The sequence below is a fragment of the Mauremys reevesii genome, unplaced genomic scaffold, assembly GCF_016161935.1.
Source record: "Mauremys reevesii isolate NIE-2019 unplaced genomic scaffold, ASM1616193v1 Contig21, whole genome shotgun sequence".
Classification (NCBI taxonomy): domain Eukaryota; kingdom Metazoa; phylum Chordata; order Testudines; family Geoemydidae; genus Mauremys; species Mauremys reevesii.
The window spans coordinates 532,985-553,098 of NW_024100831.1; the positions used below are offsets into that span (position 1 = coordinate 532,985).

At 51.3% G+C, this 20,114-nt stretch overlaps 1 protein-coding gene across 1 annotated transcript in view; it reads left to right on the top strand.

The window, feature by feature from the left end:
• LOC120393515 (butyrophilin subfamily 1 member A1-like) overlaps nt 1-19,745 on the top strand; it is a 29,779-nt gene extending 10,034 nt beyond the window's left edge. Inside the window, exons 4-8 of the mRNA XM_039518112.1 lie at nt 3,748-4,007; nt 8,406-8,544; nt 13,746-13,766; nt 13,870-13,896; nt 18,927-19,745. Coding sequence (XP_039374046.1) covers nt 3,748-4,007; nt 8,406-8,544; nt 13,746-13,766; nt 13,870-13,896; nt 18,927-19,489 — 1,010 coding nt within the window. The 3' untranslated portion in view covers nt 19,490-19,745. The remainder of the gene's footprint in view (nt 1-3,747; nt 4,008-8,405; nt 8,545-13,745; nt 13,767-13,869; nt 13,897-18,926) is intronic.
• The last annotated feature ends 369 nt before the right edge of the window (nt 19,746-20,114 follow it).

Sequence of the window (20,114 nt, forward strand, 5' to 3'; positions counted from 1 at the left end):
TTAAATTGGAAAAGATGGGGATCGAAATGAAAATCCAGAGGTGGATAAGGAGCTGGTTAAAGGGGAGACTGCAGAGGGTCGTATTGAAGGGTGATCTGTCGGGTTGGAGGGGGGTTACCAGTGGAGTTCCTCAAGGTTCAGTTTTGGGTCCGATTTTATTTAATCTATTTATCGCTGACCTCGGAACCAAAAGTAGGAGTGGGCTGATAAAGTTTGCGGATGACACGAAGTTGGGAGGTATTGCCAATTCGGAGAAGGATCGGGATATCCTCCAGGGAGATTTGGATGACCTTGTAAACTGGAGTATTAGTAACAGGATGAAATTCAATAATGAGAAGTGTAAGGTTATGCATTTAGGGATGACTAACAAGAATTTTAGTTATAAGCTGGGGACGCACCAGTTGGAAGTAACGGAGGAGGAGAAGGACCTAGGAGTCCTGGTTGATCGTAGGATGACTATGAGTAGGCAATGTGATGTGGCCATTAAAAAAGCTAATGCGGTCTTGGGATGCATTAGGCGAGGTATTTCTAGTAGAGATAAGGAGGTGCTAGTCCCGTTATATAAGGCGTTGGTGAGACCTCATTTGGAGTATTGGGTGCAGTTTTGGTCTACCATGTTTAAGAAGGATGAATTCAAACTGGAACGGGTACAAATAAGGGCCACTAGAATGATCCGAGGAATGGAAGGCCTGTCGTATGAAAGGAGACTTGAGGAGCTTGGTTTGTTTTCCTTAACCAAAAGAAGGATTTGAGGAGATATGATTGCACTCTTTAAATATATCAGAGGGATAAACACCAGGGAAGGAGAGGAATTATTTCAGCTCAGTGCTAATGTGGACACGAGGACAAACGGATATAAATTGGCAGTCAGGAAATTCAGGCTTGAAATTAGACGAAGGTTTCTAACCATCAGAGGAGTGCAATTCTGGAACAGCCTACCGAGGGAAATAGTGGGGGCGAAGGACCTCCATGACTTTAAGATTAAGCTGGATAAGTTTATGGAGGGGATGGTATGATAGGATAACGGGTTTAGTCAATAGGTCAATAACGTGCCACACTGGTAATTAGTACAAAGGGTCAATGTTGGGATAGTGTTAGCCTTTTCCAGAGGGTCTGGCTGGAGAGTCTTGCCCACATGCTCGGGGTTCAACTGATTGCCATATTTGGGGTCGGGAAGGAATTTTCCTCCAGGGTAGATTGGCAGTGGCCCTGGAGGTTTTTCGCCTTCCTCCGAAGCATGGGGCAGGGGTCGCTTGCTAAGGAGTGGGTGGATCGGCTTATGTGGCCTGCATCTTGCAGGAGGTCAGACTAGATGATCATAATGGTCCCTTCTGATCTTGAATTCTATGATTCTATGACATCTTCAGCAGGATAATAAGTGGGGTCAAAGGGGCCATTGTGAGGTGACACCTGATTTATCTCATTCTTGTGGGGCAGCAGCTCTGCTCTGGTTGAGGTTTATTCTAGTTGACTGTTAACAGCTGTTTTTTCTAAAGGCTCTAAACTCCAGACCCATGCTCAGATTGCCTTGAAAATTGCTGTGACTCACTGGACTTCGGGGTAGTATTAGTGGGCTAAATTTAGGGTCATTAGAGCCAGGGATTAATGAGACCCACAGACACCAATAAAAAGTCAGGTGATAGTAACAGGTAGTTACTACAATGTTTTTGTGCACACCAGGGTGCCAGACGATGGCTCTGTTCCTCCCCTCACTGATGCCACCAGCCGGGACTGATTTCGGCTGGTGTCTGGCACCCACGATGGTACAGAGAGTCCTGTAGCCCAGCGCCTGGTCTAAGAGTCGGAGAGCTGAGGAATTGCCTCCCAGGACAGGTGAAGGCAGGAGGTCTGACCCCCTGAAGGTGCTGCCAGACGGACCAGCCAGGGGACAGCTGTAGCTAGGTCTGTGACCGTGATATGAGGCATAGGTCAGGTGCAGCGAATACCAGGCTGCTGATAATCACCATGGCAAGAAGACGCCCCTGTGCACTTCTGTTGACACAACCTACAGACCTCAGCACTGAAATGAGAGACATGCGAGATCCCTCTCCCCATATCACAGTGACAGCTCTGTCAGCCTGCTTGAATGAATCCCTCCCCCAGTCACTACAATGACTCTGAACACGGGGAAGGCAGTGGGCGGGCAGGCAGACGGATGCTGGAATCCAAATTCGAGAAACACAACACAGCAGTGGCACCTTCCCATCGCCCTTCCTCACGTCTGTGTGTTATGGCACCACTTTTACTGAGTCGTGCCCAGCACCTATTGCCAGCCCAGGAGGCAGAGTTCAGGTGGCAGGGCTGGGACGCTGTGCACCGTTACTATGTATCTCTTGGGTTTCAGAAAATAAAGTTTAGCTGCTCTCTGCTGGGCAGCCTTAATTCTGCACTGACAAGTATTTTGTGGAGCACAGCGGGGTAATTCCCTTCCACCACAAGGGCACCTGTTCCAGCTCCCCCACCCCCCAGGGTAAATGCACACACCCCAGAATAGTACCACAAGTATAGGAAAGGGAAATATTGACTTACAGAAGGATGAAGGTAGAAAAACAACAGGGGAGAACATTGTGGGAACAGCAAAACGGGGTTAGCTCCAACAGCAGGAGCCACAGGCCTGGTGGTACCACAATACGAGAGGGTAGACGCTGAGCACTGCAGCTGCATTTAGAGTTCAGGGATCCTGGGCAAAGTTCCAGTCCAGCTGTGAGTCGTGGGTGCTCCTGGTTGTCTTTGGTGCCAGTGAACTGCCCCCAACAACCCCCTTCGGTGCCCTCTTCTGTCACTCTCTGCAAACCCCACAGAGCAACCACCTCCCCATTTACCTCCCTCCTTATTCCTAATGCAGGGTCACCAGCCCCAGTAAGGGGTGACATATTCTTCCTAAAAGGGGGGGGGGACTATGAGGCCCCATCCCCTCTGTGGCCCTGCCCTGCCCCATCTCTTCTCCCTGAGGCCTCAGCCCGTGGCTAAGCTGGAAGCCAGAAGCTGGGGTGGGGAGCCTGGGCTCCCCCATCTGCCCGGGGTGGTGGGGCCGGAGAGCAGCCCCCTGCCTATGTCCCTGCCTCCCCAGCCCCCACCCAGTGTAGGTGGTGGGGGTGTGGCCCAGAGCTGGCCGGGCTCCAGCTTCTGGCCTGGCTGGGGGGGTGGGCATGGCCTTGGGGGGAAGGGGAGGGGCAGGGGTTTGTCCCATACTGAAAAGTGGACGGGCCAGGCCCCCTGCAGAATGCCAGAAGTGGGTAGCAGAAAATTTGGTAGCTCTGAAAGCCAGGGACTACATTGAGCAAAACAAACCCACAAACACTAGATAATGGAGGCCAAGGCAACCTGAACTCCCTTAAAATGACGTTTTCATTAGTGAATTATTTAAGGGTTGTCTACACATACATGTGCACTGGTTTCAATGAACTGGTGCAAAGCTCTGTGTGGACACTTACACGGGTTTGGAAATGGCTTATACTGATTTAGCTTGAGTCAATTCCTTCCTGATTGCAGCAGCCACACAGGAATTTGCACTTGATGAACTAAATCACTTTAAGTAAACTGGAGCAAGAAAAAGCCCTGACATGAACATTAATTTTACTGTGTATCAAATAGGAATCTGACCAGATTAACTGACCAGCCACACTCATGGACTCACATTCAATTATTAGTTTGATAGGAAATGGCTTTTGATAACAGTGTAATAAAGCTTTTGGCTCATCACTGGGCACTGTAGGATCATCAAAAGTACATTTATTTCTTCTGTAGGTTTGGGCTCTGATCCTAACATCTCTGTGGAGGGACATCAGGACAGAGGGATCAGGGTGGTGTGTCGATCATCCGGATGGTACCCAGAGCCTGAGGCTCAGTGGAGAGATCTCCAGGGGCAGCTCTTACCATCAGCCTCTGAAAACATATTCCAAGAGGCCGGTGGCCTGTTTCACACAGAGATTGCCATTGTTCTAAGAGAAGAGTCCAACCAGAAAGTGTCCTGCTGTGTCAGGAACCCCCGACTCAACCAGGAGAGAGTCAGCGATTTCCATAGCAGGTCAGTGCCCATCTGTGCCGCACATGGATGGACAGGGACACTGCCGATGTGGGCAGAGAGTATTTATCATTGTTTCCTATGTATTGGCCTGGGCCTTCAACATGCTGAGCAATTCTTAGTAACTTCTGAGCAGCCTTAGTTCTCTTTGGATATGCCTACGCTAATTCAAAATCCACTGGTGGACCTGCCAGCTGACTCCGCTTGCAGGGCTTGGGCTAAGGGCAGCTTAAATGGCAGTGTAGATATTTGGGCTTGTGCTGGAGCTCAAGCTCTAGGACCCTTTAAGGTGGGAGTTGTGCCTGCTGCCTTGGGGAGCAACCCCTCTCTGTGTTGGGTTCTTGTGTGTTAAGGGTTTGGATTCTAAGAAACAACGTCCTGTTACACTTCAGCCTTCAAGCAAAAGTATTTTTGTTAGTATATGTTGTATAGGTGCGCGTGCTGTGAACATCACAGTTCTCAATGGGGGTGATGGAGAAAATTCTTTAAAAAAGGCTCACCAGCCTGTAACTGTCGGGATCATCTCTGGAGCCTAACTTCAGTACCAGACAAATAGGTTGAAACTATAGTAAAGAACAGAAAAATCAGGCACATATGTGAACGTGATTTGTTGGGGGAAAGTCAACATGGCATTTGTAGAGGGAAATCCTGCTTCGCTAATCTATTAGACTCCTTTGAGGGTGTCAACAAACATGTGGAGAAGGGTGATCCAGTGCAGGCAGGGTACCTAGAGTTTCAGAAAGCCTTTGACAAGGTCCCTCACCAAGGGCTCTTAAGCAAAGTAAGCTGTCATGGGATAAGAGTGTTACGCTTATAGAAAGCAAACGAGATCTTTTTCAGGAGAAAAGGCAACACGCCGTGTTTGTTGAGAATACAACATAATAAATCAGTGCATGTCCATACATACATACACACACACGTCTTGCCGACAATGTTATAGTTACCTAGGCTGTAGCTTGAGGCAATCTAATGACCAGTTAGATTGGTCTCAAGTGGAGAAGCCGGGTCCTTGTCGGTCACGAACTGATGCTCTCACATGCTGGCAAGACGAACCCAAAGCTTTATGGCAAACACCCCTGTGTTTATTGAGCTTTTCACCCATTAGAGCCTATGGGTTTTGCACAGTCAGGTTATAATCAGTCCGTGATCAGTCCTTTGGTCTGCATCCCGAGGCCAGGGGGCCTCAACATTCCCAGGAGGGAAGGTCTGGGTCTCGACAGCCGCATTATTTCATCTTTGTGGGTGTTTACTTTTAGCTTCAGGGTCATCAGGGTTGCTCTTTCCAATATGCTTGTGGCGTCTTCAACTCTCTTCATTCCTCCCTTGAGCATCTGGCTCTAGAGATGGGCCTCCACACTTCTCTTCTCATACACTCCTTCACATGCATACCAACAGATTTCACCTGCGGGTTACCCTTCAAGCATAGTATTGGTTAGTAATGCAAAAATATTACCCTTACTTAGGCCTAAATGCCCTAATATTTTCTTCCTGCCTCAACAGCGGGGTAAGCACTGAACCTCTTATGCAATGTGTGTTTCCCAACGGTCTTCGACCATTTCCCCTGCTATTCAGAACCGGGGGCTGGCAGGGTGCAAAGTACAGACAAAGAAAAAGCATGGAAAGAATTGAAAGGCAACCTGAATGCTAAAACAATCCGAATGCTGTGTAGGAATTCTTACGACCATTTACTTCTCTACTTCATATCATGACACAATTTACTATCACATATTATCATATATGAATTAATTAGGCCACTAGGCGACAAGAGGGAAGCTCCTCTCATGGATCAGTATCTGGTTAAAAGACAGGAGACAAAGGGTAGGAATAACTGGTCAGTTTTCAGAAAGAAGAAAGGTAAATTGTGATGTGCCTCAAGATCTGTACTGGGACCAGTGGTGTTCACCATACTCATCAATGATCTGAAAAAAGGGGGTAAACAGTGAGATGGCAAAACCTGGAGATGATACAAAACTACTCAAGACAGTTAGGTCCAAAGCAGACTGTGAAGAATTACAAAGGGATCTCACAAAACTGGGTGACTGGGCAACAAAATGGCAGATGAAATTCAACATTGATAAATACAAAGCAATACATATTGGAAAACATAATCCTAAGTATATATACAAAATTATCAGGTCTCATTTAGCTGTTACCACTCAAGAAAGAGATCTTAGGGCTTGGCTACACTTACAAATTTGCAGCGCTGCAGCAGGGTGTGAAAACACACCCTCTCCAGCGCTGCAAATTGCGGTGTTGCAAAGCGCCAGTGTGGTCAAAGCCCCAGCGCTGGGATCCCAGCGCTGTCCGTTATTCCCCACAGGGAGGTGGAGTACGGACAGCGCTGGGAGAGCTCTCTCCCAGCGCTGGCGCTTTGACTACACTTAGCGCTTCAAAGCGCTGCCGCGGCAACGCTTTGAAGTGCTAAGTGTAGCCACAGCCTTAGAATCATTGCAGATAGTTCTCTGAAAACATCTTCAGCAGTGGCATTCAAAAAAGTGAACAGAATGTAAGGAACTATTAGGGGGTAGATAATATACTCCTGAGGGGATTCTGCACCCCCATGGGGGCGCATAATTCATATGGCCTGCATTTCTCTGTGCCTCCCGTGCAGAAAAATGGAAAAAAAAAATCGGCCAGGGACACAAGCCACTTCCCAGGCAGCCCAGGAGACAGTGTGACGGTTCCAGTGTGCCCTGCTGGCGCAGCCTCAGAGACAGGGGAGGGAGCAGTGCTAGGCATGCGTGCCTGCGTGATCACCTGCGGGGGGTGTACCTACGTGTGTCTCAACAAGCAAGAGCAAGAAAGAGGTCCCTCTCTCTGCAGCTCCCTGGCATGTAAGGGTCAGGCTTTTTATTAGGCAGGAGGCAGGCTAGGCAGCCTGCCTGAGTTAATTGATCTCATTCTCAGAGGCACTGTGTAGTATAGTAAAGTTGTTCAAGTTGCTGTTGATGGTTAACTGATCTCATTCTCAGAGGCAGAAATGCAGCAGCAGGCCCATTGTTCCTATTGTTAGTTAACTGTTCCCATTCTCAGTCAATTCCCCCAGGAGTATAAAACCTGTGAAACTTTTCAGGCCCCTACATTGCCAGAGTGAGGCTGTGGCTACACTTAGCACTTCAAAGTGCTGCCGAGGTAGCGCTGCCGCGGCAGCGCTTTGAAGCACTAAGGCCTTGGCTACACTTACAAATTTGCAGCGCTGCAGCAGGGTGTGAAAACACACCCTCTCCAGCGCTGCAAATTGCGGCGCTACAAAGCGCCAGTGTGGTCAAAGCCCCAGCGCTGGGAGCCGCGCTCCCAGCGCTGTCCGTTATTCCCCACAGGGAAGTGGAGTACGGACAGCGCTGGGAGAGCTCTCTCTCAGCGCTGGCGCTTTGACTACACTTAGCACTTCAAAGCGCTGCCGCAGCAGCGCTTTGAAATGCAAGTGTAGCCAAAGCCTAAGTGTAGTCAAAGCACCAGCGCTGGGGGAGAGCTCTCCCAGCGCTGTCCGTACTCCACCTCCCTGTGGGGAATAGTTATTGTGACTTCTTTCTGTATTGTATTTTAATTAACTTACCAAAACAATTGAAACTGGTGTGATTACATTGCATTATTAATTCAAATAAAATATGCAGAATTTTGCAGAATTTGGGGGCACAGAATATTGAATTTTTTGGCACAGAATCCCCCCAGGAGTAGTAGTACGACAATAAATATCATTATAAATATATATAAATCCATGATACGCCCACAGCTTGAATACTGTGTGTAGATATGGTCACCCATCTCAGAAAAGATCTATTAGAAATGGAAAAGGTCCACAGAAGGGCAAAACAGTGATTAAGGGAATGAAAGTCTTAAGGGGATGGAACAACTGGGACTGTTCTGCTTGGAAATGAGACAACTAAGAGGGGATATGATAGAGGTCTATAACATTTTGACTAGTATGGAGAAAGTGAACAAGGAAGTGTTATTTAACCCTTCACATAACCCAAGAACCAGGGAATGAAATTAATAGGCAGCAGGTTTTAAACAAACAAAAGGAAGTACTTCTTCACACAACTCACAATTCGTGACACTCCTTGCTGGCGAATGTTGTGAAGGCCAGAACTATAATGAGATTAAAAAAACAACTAGATAAGCTCATGGAAGATAGGTCCATCAATGGCTATTAGCCAAGATGGGCAGGAATGCAGCCCTGTGCTCTGGGTGACCCTAAAACTCTAGCTGCGAGAAGCTGGGAATGGGTGAAAGGGGGATGGATCACTCAATGATTGCCCTGTTCTGTTCATTCCCTCTGAAGCATCTGGCATTGGCCACTGTCAGAAGACAGGATACTGGGCTACATGGAACATTTGTTTGACCCAGTATGGCCATTCTTATGTACATATCTGTTTCCAAGTCAATGGCACTTTCTCTTGCAGAGCTGTTTTTCCCAAGAGTCAATCCCTGGAAGGTGGGTCTGGGTCTGATCCTGCCTCTCCTGGCTCTTCTCATTGTCCTGGCTGGTTACTGCTTCTGGAGGCAACACAGAGCGAAAGGTAAAGTGACAAGAGGGAAGAAACTGAATAAATAATTAATTTATAATGTATCAGAACCCCCCGGAAGGAGATGTTTATTTTATGTGCTCTGGACTATGGAAAATGGTAGGATGCGCCGGGATAGAAATGAGGTTTGGGGACCTGCAAGTCCCCCTGTGCTAGAAGAGGGTGCTCTGGAGATGACCTCAGTGCAGCACTCTTGCAGAATTAGTCCCGAGTTACATTATCCAGAGCAGCCCAGGACAGGAGGATGTCAGGAATGCTGAAAGTCACCTTAGCTTTTATAGGCTCTGAGGCTGCAGGTTCTAAGCACAGGGTCTCACCAAGAAAATTGAGATCGTGTGAAGCAAAATTATGTGGCTTTTTTTTTTTTTAAACTAGAGGGTCCTCTACTTCATTGACTATGTAGGCTGAGTCCCTCACCCCACACTCTGGTCAGAACCCTGTTGATTTGCTGAAAATCAGAAAACAGGATAAGAAACGGTTACTACTGTAACAGTGCTGCTTCGAGATGTGATTCACACACATATTCCACCTAGTCATGTGTGGGACAGCACATTGAAGCTGGGGAATTTTACCTAGTAGTACCTATGGAGGGGCAGCCCTTGAGTTTCATGGTGATGGCCCCTTCCCTGGCTAAATGAGGCAACGCTGCCCCGATCCCCCTTGGTTCCTTCACACCAAGCACCCAAATACTGGACTCTGATGCAAAGGACATGGGAAGTGGGTCATGGAGTGTGAATCATAGAATATCAGCATTGGAAGGAACCTCAGGAGGTCATCTAGTCCCATCCCCTGCTCAAAGCAGGACTAACACCAACTAAATCATCCCAGCCAGGGCTTTGTCAAGCCGGGCCTTAAAAACCTCTAAGGAAGGAGATTCCACCACCTCCCTAGGGAACCCATACCAGAGCTTCACCACCCTCCTAGTGAAATAGTTTTTCCTAATATCCAACCTCAACCTCCCCCACTGCAACTTGAGTCCTTGTTCTGACATCAGATACCACTGAGAACAGTTTAGATCCATCCTCTTTGGAACCCCCTTTCAGGTAGTTGAAGGCAGCTATCAAATCCCCCCTCACTCTTCTCTTCTGCAGACTAAACAATCCCAGTTCCCTCAGCCTCTCCTCATAAGTCATGTGCTTCAGCCCCCTAATCATTTTTGTTGCCCTTCGCTGGACTCTTTTTCCAATTTTTCCACATCCTTCTTGTAGTGTGGGGCCCAAAACTGGACACAGTACTCCAGATGAGGCCTCACCAGTGTTGAATAGAGGGGAATGATCACGTCCCTCGATCTGCTGGCAATGCCCCTACTTATACAGCCCAAAATGCCGTTAGCCTTCTTGGCAACAAGGGCACACTGTTGACTCATATCTAGCTTCTCGTCCACTGTAACCCCTAGGTTCTTTTCTGCAGAACTGTTTCCTAGCCATTCGGTCCCTAGTATGTAACAGTGAATGGGATTCTTCCATCCTAAGTGCAGGACTCTGCACTTGTCCTTGTTGAACCCTATTAGGTTTCTTTTGGCCCAGTCCTCTAATTTGTCTAGGTCCCTCTGTATCCTATCCCTACCCTCCAGGGTATCTACCACTCCTCCCAGTTTAGTATCATCTGCAGACTTGCTGAGAGTGCAGTCCACGCCGTCCTCCAGATCATTAATGAAGATATTGAACAAAACCGGCCCCAGGACCGACCTGTGGGGCACTCCGCTTGATACCGGCTGCCAACTAGACATGGAGCCATTGATCGCTACTTGTTAAGCCCGACGATCTAGCCAACTTTCTATCCACCTTATAGTCCATTCATTCAGAATACTGTGGGAGACCGTATCAAAAACTTTGCTAAAGTCAAGGAATAACACATCCACTGCCTTCTCCTTGTCCACAGACCCTGTTATCTCATCATAGAAGGCAATCAGGTTGGTCAGGCATGACTTGCCCTTGGTGAATCCATGCTGACTGTTCCTGATCACTTTCCTCTCCTCGAAGTGCTTCAGAATAGATTCCAGAGGTCCCATTGAAGCTGCTAGGACTGTGTTAAGGTACCACAGAGGAATTGGCTCTCAGACCGGAGGATGGATGGATGAATAAGCCCATGGCATTAGAAAAGACTGATCTTCTGTGAATGGGGGATGAAACACTGATATCGCCACTTTGTGCACTCTCAATGAGCTACGCACAAGACCGGATGGTTAACGGTGCAGCAAAAGCTGTGAGATGTCCTGGATAGAAGCCAGCATCAGTTGTATTTCGTGGGACAACAACCACACCAAAAAACACGTCAGTGAAATGGACTAAGCCGGGGTTCTCAAATGGGGGGGTTGGGACCCCTCAGGGGGTCATGAGGTTATTATATGGGGAGTCGAGAGCTGCCAACCTCCACCCCAAACCCCGCTTTGCCTCCAGCGTTTATAATGGTGTTAAATATATAAAGAAGTGTTTCATTTATAAGAGGGGTCGCACTCAGAGACTTGCTATGTGAAAGGGGTCACCAGTAAAAAAGTTTGAGAGCCACTGCTAGGCTATTCTGGTAGAAGGCTTTCTACTGAACAATACTCTACTCTTCCTCTTCATTCAGCCGTGAAGCAGCCACATCGCGAGATGCAAAGAGCTGAGCGCGGGATGCAAGGAGTGACCATGATTCTTTGAGAGTAGGTTGGGATGGAGAGGAAAGGGTTCCAGAGAGGCTGAATTGGTAACATGAGAAGGTGGGAGAACCAGCACTGCCTCAGCCATTCCAGGGAAATTTGAATAAGCTTTCCATGACCCACTCTTAGTGATGATTAGGATTGGAGGAAAAGCATACAGGAGAGCTAGCTGGGTGGAAGATGTCAGACAGGGAGCCCAGACTCAGACACTCCCACCCCCACCTCAAGAGCAGACAGCATTTCCTGTTGTCCCTTATGGTGAACAGTTCAATTGTTGGGATGCCCCACACTGCAAAAACGACACTCAGATTACTAGGCTTCAGAGACCACTAGTGGTTTAGGGGAAAATTCCTGCTGTGATGTCTGCAAGATGATTATGAACCCTGGGTAAGTGATCAGCCATTGGAGTGATACACTTGTAGACCCCAAACTGCTACAACCTGATCTCCTCAAGGCAGAGCATCCTGGAACATGCTCCCCTCTGCCTGTTCACATCATATAGTGTTGTTGGTAAGTATATGAATTTTTGACCCCCTGATGTGGGGGGTCTGTGTTTTACTTGAACAAGAAACTCAATTGCCACTAAAATTGGACTTTTCCAGTTTTCTGATTTTTACCATAATCACTCGGGTTCTGCCCATTGACGCCTAGAGCACTCCCGGAAATGTTGGAATTGATCAAATATATTTTTCAAAAAGCTATTGAATTACAGACAAAGACATAGAAATGCCACTGAGTTGAGTGTAGGGTCTTGTTTCACTCAGCCACCAATAGTGGATTTTCATGAGACTGCCTTAACTTCAAGATAGCCCCATTTATTTGAAGATTATCATCTAGATAGCTGTAACAGGAACAGGCCTTTAAATATATACAGGTCTGTCTCATCTTACGCTGGGGTTACGTTCTGCAGTCAGCGCATAACTGGGTTTCCCTATAATCTTCTGTGAGGAATTTTGCAAAGACTGTTTGGAAGTCCACATAAATTATCACCTCACCTACTTTGTCTCTCATATATCCTAGACCAGGGGTCTCAAACACGCGGCCCATGGGACTTTTGCGTGTGGCCCGCTAAGCTCCCTGCACCCCCCACCCCTCTGCCTACCCGCGGGATTGCCCCCTGTGGCTCTGCGAGCCCCGCGCCGCTCTCTGAAGCAGCTGGCAGCATGTCCCTTCGGGCCGGAGGGGAGGCGGCAGAGGGCTCCTGCATTGCCTCCTTCCAGGCACCGCCCCTCGCAGCTCCCATTGGCTGGGAACAGGGAACCGTGGCCAATGGGAGCTTCGTGGGAGGTACCTAGAGGAGCAGCAAGAGCAGCAGATGCACAGAACCCTGAGCCCCTCCCCCTCCCCCAGGGCTGCAGGGACACGGTTCCAGCTGCTTCCTGGAACGGAGCGGGGTGGGGATGGGGGCCAGGGGCCAGGGCAGGCAGGCAGGGAGCCTGTCCTGGCCCTGGCGCGCACTGCTGCCACCCTGGAGCCGCTCTAGGTAAGTGGTGCCAGGCTGGAACTTGCACCCTGAACCCCTCCAGCACCCAGCTCCCTGCCCTGAGCCCCCTGCCGCACCCCACACCCCTCCTGTACCCCCTGCCCTGAGCCACCTGCTGCACCCTGAACCCCTCCTGCACCCCCTGCCCTGACCCCCTGGCGCATCCCGCACCCCTCCTGCACCCCCTGCCCTGAGCCACCTGCTGCACCCTGCACCCCTCCTGCACTCCCTGCCCTGAGCCACCTGCTGCACCCTGCACCCCTGCTGAACCCAACTCCCTGCCCTGAGCCCCCACCACACCCCTCCTGCACCCGACTCCCTGCCGCACCCCACACCTCTCCTGCACCCGACTCCCTGCCGCACCCCACACCCCTCCTGCACCCAACTCCCTGCCCTGAGCCCCCACCACACCCAACACCCCTCCTGCACCCAACTCCCTGCCCTGAGCCCCCTGCCACACCCCACACCCCTCCTGCACCCAACTCCCTGCCCTGAGCTCCCGCCGCACCCTGCATCCTTTCTGCACCCCCTGGGGCAGCATTGGGGTGGGGACTTTGGGGAAGGGGTAGGAAGAGGCGGAGCCTAATGAAAGGGGTGGAGTGGGGGCAGAGCCAGAGGCAGCAAGGGGGAGGTGTCAGTGATGCGGCCCTCGGGTCAATGCACTAGTCCTCATGTGGCCCTCGTGGTCATTTGAGTTTAAGACCCCTGTCCTAGACCCAACGTGGCTACAACAACATTGCAAAGACAAACCCATTCCAGAGGGTTCTCCTTTGACCGCTATTTTATTGGCATGCTCAAAGAATTCAGATAGATTTAACGAGACATCATTTTCCTTTGCAGAAGCTCGGCTGGTGAGAGGTTAGACTCTCATGCCCATATCACTGTTTTAGAATTCGATTTTAGTTATTGATTCGAACCAGTTTACCAGGTGTTGAAGAAAGGCTCACTGGGCTGTAATTCTGTATTTCTTCCTTTGTTGCCCAGGGGGCTTCCTTGCTTTAAGGTCTTTTTCACTTGCTTCTCTTCTGCACAATAATGTGACACTGACTCATTTCTCTGTTTAATTTTCAGACAAACTCCAGGCTGAGCTCAGTAAGTTCCATTCCCCCCAGTATGACCTTTGTGTGACATTGTCTCCTGCTCAGTGTGTCTGTGTCCAGGGGCGTTCTCACCCTCTGTCTGTGTTTGGTTGCAGGGTGGAGAAGCGCCCAGATCTACGCAGGTACTGTACATACCGCTGGTATTTTCTCTATGGTGAGACCCACCTCCCCTGGGAGCTCTCTGCTCCTTTCCCTGTGACATTCAGTAGGCTGGAAATAGCAGTGCTGCCGGGGGCAGATGGAAGGGGGCAGACAACACCCAGGTTTGCTGCAGAGCAGGGACATGATCCCTTTGGGAAAGGGCTGATCGGTGAGGGAACGCTGCCCCCAGTGTCACCTTTGCAGCAGGGCCAGTGCAACCATTTAGGCAAACTAGGCGGCCGCCTAGGGTGCCTAGTGGTTGGGGGAGCCTAAAAGTCCCCTCAGGCGAGGAGGTGGAGTGGAGGTGAGCTGGGTGGGGGGGCGCGCAGGGAGGGCTGCCCGCAGTAACGGGGGAGGGGGCGCACAGCTTGTGACACTCCCCTTATGCTCAAATAAGTTGGTTAGTCTCCAAGGTGCCACAACTACTCCTGTTTTTTCCCAACCCAGTTTCCACAAATGGAGCCACGCAGCAGCTTTTCTGCCTCGCAGCAGTGGCTGAGCTGTGGGTGTTTGCACCCAGCCTGACCATGGGTATGTGTTGGTGCAGGCTGGGAGAGGCTGGCAGCTCCGGCAGGGATCAGAGCCCAGTGGATGTGCGCACACATTGCAGCACCATAGCCAGGGGTGAAGGTGGGACTTACCGGTGCGCCCCACACCGGGCCCAGCGTCCTTACTAAGGGGTGGAAAGGACAGGGCTGGGACGCTCCGCTCCTTCCCCTAAGCCCCCAGCCCTGTTCTGCCACTAGCCCAGTGGCTCCTTGCACGCCAGAGTATCCCCCTACACCAGTGGTTCCCAAACTTTAACAACCTGTGAACCCCTGTCACTAAAATGTCAAGTCTCACGAACCCCCTCCTAAAAATGAATATTTCCAGGGATTTTCTCCTTTACCTGAGTATAATTTATAAAAAGTAGTGATCTTGGAAATATAAGCATGTCATAAAAACACATTTTATTACACGCTATTTATTTTTTATTATTATTTATCATTACAGTATTTTTATTACATTATGAAAACGGCAACACTCTTCCAAGATCTCACTTTCATAGCTTGTATCACTTTGAATAAGCCTGTTATAAGACGAGGCTCCTATGTTTCATCAAGGAGTATCAGATGTGAAACAGCAGGAAGGTATTTAAGAAGCCAGCCCAGAGTTCCTCCTACACAAGCATTCAGGTCTTGAGCAGTCCAGGCAAACAACGCACGTTACAACAAAGCTTAAACTTGTTCTTCATAATAATTTTAAAAACAATATTAGCTGCCTGTTTATTTTAAAAACAGCAAAAAATATCCACCTCCCTTTTCATTTCTTATAAGGAGTCTTAAAGTTTAAATCTCCTCAGTGTGATCAGGGGCGGCTCCAGGCCCCAGCACGCCAAGTGCGTGTCTGGGGCGGCAAGCCGCGGGGGGCGCTCTGCCAGTTGCTGCAAGGGCATCAGGCAAGTTGCCTTCGGCGGCATGCCTGCGGAGGGTCTGCTGCTCCCGCGGCTTCGGCAGACCTCCCGCAGGCAGCCGCTGAATCTGCGGGACCGGGGACCTCCCGCAGGCAAGCCGCTGAATCTGCGGGACCGGGGACCTCCCGCAGGCAAGCCGCTGAATCTGCGGGACCGGGGACCTCCCGCAGGCAAGCCGCTGAAGGCAGCCTGCTGCTGGGCTTGGGGCGGCAAAATACTTACAGCCGCCCCTGAGTGATAGATATGCTTGCTTTGATCTGCTTAACTCTTGAAAGTCCAGGGGCTCCGGGCTGCTTGCCCCATGCTACCCGGAGTGATCTATGGACAGCTCTGTCAACCATTAGGGATTTTTTCCCCCAAGAGCCCCCTATAATGCTTCGTGAACCCCCAGGGGTTCGTGAACCCCAGTTTGGGAACCACTGCCCTACACTGAGCGGGAAGGGAGGGGGTGTCCATCCCTGGGGGTGCTCAAGCCCCACTTCACCCCATGCCCAGCCCCCATTCCATCCCTTCCACCAATCTCCCACCCCGGCCCACCTCTTCCTGCCCAGTTCCACCTTCTCCGCTGAGCGCTCCCTGTCCCCGCTCCTCCCCCCATGTCCTCCTGCACACTGCAGAACCGCTGATCGCGGCGGCCAGGAGATCCTGTGGGGGCGGGGGGAGGAGTGCCTCAGGTAAGCGTCCTCCATCCCCCCCATCCCCTCCCACCTGCAAAATTCCTCCGGCACCCCCCAAACACCATCCCAGCGCCTGCATCCCTCACCCCATACCCCAGCCCAGAACCTGCACCCACACTCCCTCCCAGAGCCTTAGGCAGGTGTTTATGTGGGGGGAGTTTGGGGGCATTCCCTACATTTCTACAAACCTGCCACCCCGGACGTAAAGCGGGTACAATCTAGACTAGTGACTAGCTGTGCCCCCCTTTACGCTGCTTTGCTGCTATAGCATCCAGTCAGGACTGTGCACAGAGACCTTGGTCTGGGTGTCCCTGCCGTCGGCCAGTCACCCCGAGGCTCTTACCAGCCTGAATTATACCTCAGGGTAATCCCAGCACACTCCCAGGCCCACATTTTCCCCGGAAATGTCTGTCTTCTCCTGGATAGTAGAAGCTTGCCAATCTAAAGTCTGTCAATTTATTACTAGAAATGATATGCATGAATCTTGTTATCCCAAAGGGAGTTTCCAAAAATCTTCAATTCAAACACACTGGATTAGATAAAAACAAATTTATTTGCCACAACAAAATAGATTTTAATTGAACATAGTAATGATGAGGCATAAACGATGACCAGAAAAATAAAGGTAACACACAACTCGTGCCAAACATAAAAAACTTCATTACAATCCCCTTCTGACAACAAAAATTGCTGCACGACCTGCAGAGCTTGGCCCGAAGCCTGAGCCCACCCAACCCTGCCACCTTGGGGGGAAGCCAAAGCCTTCCTGAGCTCCGCTCCTCGGTGGGGAGCGAAGCTGAAACCCAAGGGCTTCAGACCCAAGCAGGGGCCTGTAACCTGAGCCCCACTGCCCACGGCGGAATCCCTCAGGCTTCGGCTTCGGCCCTGGGGGGGTGGGGCTCGAGCTTCAGCCCCGGGCCCAAGCAGGTCTAAGCCATCCCTGGTGCCCCATTAAAATGGGGTTGGGACCCACTTTGGGGCCCCACTCAGAGGATGAGAACCTCTGAGATAGGAAGTCTCAGAACAGACTCTCTCCTCTGTTGAACCTGTTCCACTATGGATTGAGTAACTAAAGGTCATTGGGCAAAGGTGCCGACTTTCTTCTTTTTGTGGGTGGATGCTCCACTCCTGCCCCGAGGCCCCACTCTGCCCCTTCCCCCAAGGCCCCACCCTTGCTCCACTCCTTCCTGCCCCCACTCTGCCCCCTCCCCCATCTCCTCCCACCCCCTGCCAAACAGCTGATCAGCAGGGCCCACCGAACAGCTGATTGGAGGGTGGCTGGTGAGCACCCACTTTTTTTTTTTTAATTTCTGAGGGTGCTCTAGCCCCGGAGCACCCACGGAGTCAGCACCTGTGATTGGGCCAGAGAGAGTGAGTATGCGACTGGCTCTACAGCTGGGTGGTTAGAGCACCCCCCTGCGAGGTGGGAGAGCCAGGGTCCAGCCCCCTGCTCCAATGGCCCTTTAATTATTTATTCACCATGGACAGTCCTCAACAGGGGAGGGTGCAGGAGCCCCCCACGTCAGCATAGCCTAGCGGTTAGAGCTCTCTCCTGAGAGCGGCAGAGCCCTATTCCAATCCCTCCTCCCCCTTGGGCAGAGGGGGAGCTTAAACCGAGAGCCCCCACATCCGAGGGGAATGCTGTAGCCACTGAGCTAAAGTTTCCGAGGGAAGCCCTTCCCCACCAGCTGTTGTGTGTGGCCTTGTCTGAGGGTCTCAATCCGAGCGAGCCCTTGAGCTCACCTACCAAACTGGGCCTGGGATGGCTGGACACCTCTCTGCCCCCAGTCTGTGGATCTCGCTGGGGCCCAGGCAGGGGAACAGGCATCCAGGCGCCTGGAGGAGGCAGCCATGGTCATGGCCAGGGGGAGAAACAGGCCGAGGGAACTATTACTGTACAAACTTTGGCACCAAGTGAGTTGGTTCATCGGGAAGTTTGTGCATCACGGTGGAGCTGAAACCAGGGACTTAGGCCCTGAGCTGCAGCCCAATGTGCTATCCAGGAGCCCACGTCCTACTGGCAGTCACTGGGATCTGTGCCCCTCAGTCACAGGTGAAGATCCCCCTCTGTCTGTGCAGTGCCTGGCACAAGGGGGAACTGGCCTGAGTGGCCTCTAGGCCTCACTGTAATGTCCCCCTGGCACCCACCCCTCCCCCCCGCAGCTCCACAGCACCTGCCTGTCCCATTCTGTGCTGCCCCCACAACTCCTGCCCCACCCCAGCCTGAGCCTGGCACCTGCCCTTTTCCTCCCCTCACCAACTCTGTGCCTGCGGCCTGCCTTCCCCCTCTGCCTCCCTAGCACCCGTCCCCTTCCTCAGCTTGGGCCAGCCCCTCCCCACTCTGCTACCCCTCACTACGCCCCTCCTCCCAGCCCCATGGCACCTGCCCTCATCCCTGGTCCCCTGCTGCTACGCACCCCCCAGCCCTCTCAACACACCCTCCCCCTGTGGCCGCTCCATCCCTGCACCCACCCCCATTTCTCTCCCTGTGACCCCACCCCCTCACACCTGCCCCTCCCCTCTGGTGCCCGCCCCTCTGTTTCCCCCATCACCCTGGCAACCACCCCACCCCTCACCTTTTGCCCTGTCCCATCCCCTGGCCCCCACCCTGTCTTCCTCCTCTGATTCCTTGGTGCCAGCCTCATGCCCCCCTACTGCCCCCTGGAGCTCTCCCCCTTCCTTCCCTTCCACTCCTGCTCCCCACTCCTCCCTCAACCTGACCCCCCCCCGCCCCCTCTCCCCAGCATTAGCTGAGCTTCTGACTCCCCTTAAGGGTGAAGAACCCCAGGTCACAGCGATTAACGGGGACGCGGGTTAATTTCCCTTTGATCCCAGTGACCAGCCCCTGCCCCCAGCACTGACTCTGTGACTCTCTCCCCAGTGGACGTGACTCTGGATCCCAACACGGCTCATCCCAACCTCGTTCTCTCTGAGGATCAGAAAACTGTGACATACGATGAAAGACGACAGGATCTGCCTGACAACCCTGAGAGATTTAATACTTATCCCACTGTCCTGGGCGCAAACAGATTCACAGGCGGGAGGTTTTACTGGGAGGTGGAGGTGGGAGACAAAACGAATTGGACTGTGGGGGTTTGTAGGGAATCTGTGATCAGGACAGGGAAGGTCAGACTCACTCCTGGGAATGGACACTGGGCTGTGTGGCTGAGGGATGGGAAATACGAGGCCTGCACCTCCTCCCCCAGGACCCCCCTCTCTGTGAGCGTCAGCCCCAGCCGGGTGGGGGTTTTCCTGGACTATGAGGGGGGCGAGGTCTCGTTTTACAATGTGACTGACAGGTCCCATCTCTTCACTTTCACTGACACCTTCTCAGGGACGCTCCACCCTTATTTCTATCCTGGTTACAAAGAAGAGGGTAAAAACGCAGCTCCTCTGACAATCTGCCCTGTCCCGGCTCAGGCTGGAGGGAATCTCTGTTCCTGACAGTGACCTTGCAGCAGAAACTGTCCCCTCCCAGTGTTGACCAGTCTCCAGGCATGTTCCCATGGGGCTGGTACAAAGGGTATCACCTGCCTGTCCCCCCATATACTTAGAAAATGAAAACCAGCAGGATTTTATTTAGGGGATAAGGCAATATGCTGTGTTTATTGTGACTCTAGAAATAATTAGAGTACATAGTCAGTTATAGCTATAACATTTTATTTAATTGTATATTTATTTTTATACATACATAAGTTTTGCAAGGTTGTTATAGTTACCAGCTTTAGGCCTGGTCTACACTAGGACTTTAATTCGAATTTAGCAGCGTTAATTCGAACTAACCGCTCAACCGTCCACACTAGGAAGCCATTTAATTCGAACTAGAGGGCTCTTTAGTTCGAATTTGGTACTCCACCCCGACAGGTGGAGTAACGCTAAATTCGACATGGCTAGCTCGAATTAGGCTTGGTGTGGATGCAAATCGAACTTAGTAGCTCCGGGAGCTATCCCACAGTGCACCACTCTGTTGACGCTCTGGACAGCAGTCCGAGCTTCGATGCTCTGACCAGCCACACAGGAAAGGACCCGGGAAAATTTGAATTCCTTTTCCTGTCTGGACAGTTAGAAT